Source organism: Laccaria bicolor, genomic scaffold (assembly GCF_000143565.1).
Source record: "Laccaria bicolor S238N-H82 LACBIscaffold_80 genomic scaffold, whole genome shotgun sequence".
Lineage (NCBI taxonomy): Eukaryota > Fungi > Basidiomycota > Agaricomycetes > Agaricales > Hydnangiaceae > Laccaria > Laccaria bicolor.
The window spans coordinates 43,351-46,177 of record NW_001889951.1 but is presented as its reverse complement, the minus strand read 5'-3'; the positions used below and the strand labels follow the sequence as shown (position 1 = coordinate 46,177).

General features: G+C 42.8%; 1 protein-coding gene across 1 annotated transcript; it reads right to left on the bottom strand.

The window, feature by feature from the left end:
- Nucleotides 1–212: 212 nt before the first annotated feature.
- LACBIDRAFT_317447 (uncharacterized protein) lies at nt 213–397 on the bottom strand (the record flags this gene model as incomplete). Its single annotated transcript, XM_001890110.1, has 1 exon — nt 213–397. Exon 1 carries the CDS (start codon nt 360–362, stop codon nt 213–215), a length of 150 nt encoding a protein of 49 aa, XP_001890145.1. The 5' UTR covers nt 363–397.
- Nucleotides 398–2,827: the final 2,430 nt, after the last annotated feature.

Below are 2,827 nucleotides of genomic sequence, written 5' to 3'. Positions count from 1 at the left end.
AATACCCTTTAAAACGCACCCAAGAACATACAATTTGGTAAAGAATTGAGAGAGATATGAATTAAATTGTAAAATATTTTTGGAAATAGTAGATGTACCAGATTTATTTTATAGAAACACCAATTCTGAACCAAATTTAACGTTCTTAAGCTCGTTTTAAAGCCAGTAGACATGTTAATAAATTTACCGATTCATAATTTTAAAATATTAGCCTAAAGACCGGTTAAAACTGATGCAGACCAAAACCAGTCTAAAGACTGCAAAAAGACCGCAGACCACGGTCTTTTGTGGTCCAGTCCAGTCTTTTTGACTTCTGGGAAAAGGGTAGACTGGTTGCAGTTATGGTTAAAGCCCCTGGGCATCAAAAGACCAGACCAGACCAGACTTTCAAACACTACCTCTCATTCAGTCATTGAGTATTGAGTTTCAGCATTTTTGACCAGTATGCTATAACTCTCTCCATGTGCACTATTGTGTTGTTGAATTCGGGAGCCCATACATCGTCAAAGTCATGGTCCTTACACTTACTGCTCAACCCTGTCACTAATCGAGGCAGATCAAGGCCTTGTTCATGAGTTTTCTTTAGTCGATTGTAGGTGCATGTACCTTTCAGATCACCTACTTTTATTGGCTGAATTTGCTGTAAAGAACACCCCAGGGCTTCATCTGAAGCATCTGTGTATAACTGGTATGCAAGGCCTTCCTTGGGATGTCCTAGGACAGGGCTCAATTGAAGGGCTAATTTTGCTGACTGGAATGCATGCTCTTGTTCTACTCCCCAATTCCATTTACATCCTTTCTGCAAAAGTTGGAACAAGGGTGCATATTGATGCATAGTAGGGAATAAAGGCCGAAAAATATACAACCATGCCCAAGAACACTTGCAACTGCAAAAGCTTCCTGGGCCATTCTAGGTGCATGATTACTTCAACTTTCTCTGCATGTGTAGACAAACCTAACCTTGATACTTTGTGTCCCAGAAGGAGGACAGAACCGTAAAAAAGATGGCACTTCTTCGGGGACAATGTTATACCCACGTTCTCAATTGCCTCTAGGACCTTGTCTACATGTACCAAATGTTCCTCATAGGTTTTTGAATAGATGACTATATCATCAATATATACAAGGCAAAATATCCATAAAATCTTCACTATTCCATGTCCTACATAATAACCTGTTCTTTAATACCCTGGGTGCATCTGACTAGTACTTACATCTGCTCCCTCCTCTATGAGCAGCTTTACAATTGCTTCATGGCCTCCATATGATGCTGCCTGGAGTGCATTTCCAAAGTGTCCTCCATGTGCATTGACATCTGCTCCCTCATCTATGTGCAGCTTTGCAATTGCCTCATGGCCTCCATATGATGCTGCCTGCAGTGCATTTCCATAGAATCCTCCCCGTGCATTTATATCTGCTCCCTCATCTGTGAGCAGCTTTGCAATTGCCTCATGGCCTTTATATGATGCTGCCTGGAGTGCATTTCCATAGTATCCTCCCTGTGCATTTATATCTGCTCCCTCATCTGTGAGCAGCTTTGCAATTGCCTCATGGCCTCCATATGAGGCTGCCTGGAGTGCATTCCCATAGTCTCCACCCTGTGCATTTACATCTGCTCCATTGTCTATGAGCAGCTTTGTAATTGCCTCATGGCCTTTATATGATGCTGCCTGGAGTGCATTTCTATAGTATCCTCCCTGTGCATTTATATCTGCTCCCTCATCTGTGAGCAGCTTTGCAATTGCCTCATGGCCTTTATATGATGCTGCCTGCAGTGCATTTCCATAGAATCCTCCCTGTGCATCAATATCTGCTCCCTTAATATATAAGAGCTTCGCTATTCCATGGCCTACATAATAACCTGCTCTGGAGTGCATTCCCTGGGTGCCCTGACTAGTACTTACATCTGCTCCCTCCTCTATGAGCAGCTTTATAATTGCTTCATGGCCTCCATATGATGCTGCCTGGAGTGCATTTCCAAAGTTTCCTCCCTGTGCATTGACATCTGCTCCCTCATCTATGTGCAGCTTTGCAATTGCCTCATGGCCTCCATATGATGCTGCCTGCAGTGCATTTCCATAGAATCCTCCCTGTGCATTTATATCTGCTCCCTCATCTGTGAGCAGCTTTGCAATTGCCTCATGGCCTTTATATGATGCTGCCTGGAGTGCATTTCCATAGAATCCTCCCTGTGCATTTACATCTGCTCCCTCATCTATGAGCAGCTTTGCAATTGCCTCATGGCCTCCATATGATGCTGCCTGCAGTGCATTTCCATAGAATCCTCCCTGTGCATTTCCATCTGCTCCCTCATCTATGAGCAGCTTTGCAATTGCCTCATGGCCTCCATATGATGCTGCCTGCAGTGCATTTCCATAGAATCCTCCCTGTGCATTTATATCTGTTGTCATTTCTGACAAAACATATGATGCTTCAGTTAGTCCAGCCTGTGATGCATAATATAGTGGTTTAGCAATCTCATCCCCCGTCATCCTGAAGTGCATATCAATATCATGAATTTTAACCCAGTTCACAAAAGCATTATTTTCATCCGTCAGAAGCTTCATCATCAATACAAATATTGAAGATGACTGAGATTGACTCTTGCAACCAGAATGTGCATGTATGATCCAGTGTTCTGCAGCATATTTTGCAAGAGGGGAAGATACATCCAGATTTCTATCAAGTGGCTTACATGTATTGAATTGCAGAAGATAGGCCAGACAGATTTGAGATATGACAGAGTGTGATAGCTCCTCACTGAAACTGAAGTATCTGACTTGCTTCACAGGATGGCTTTGAATATACTGGGATATTAGATATTCCT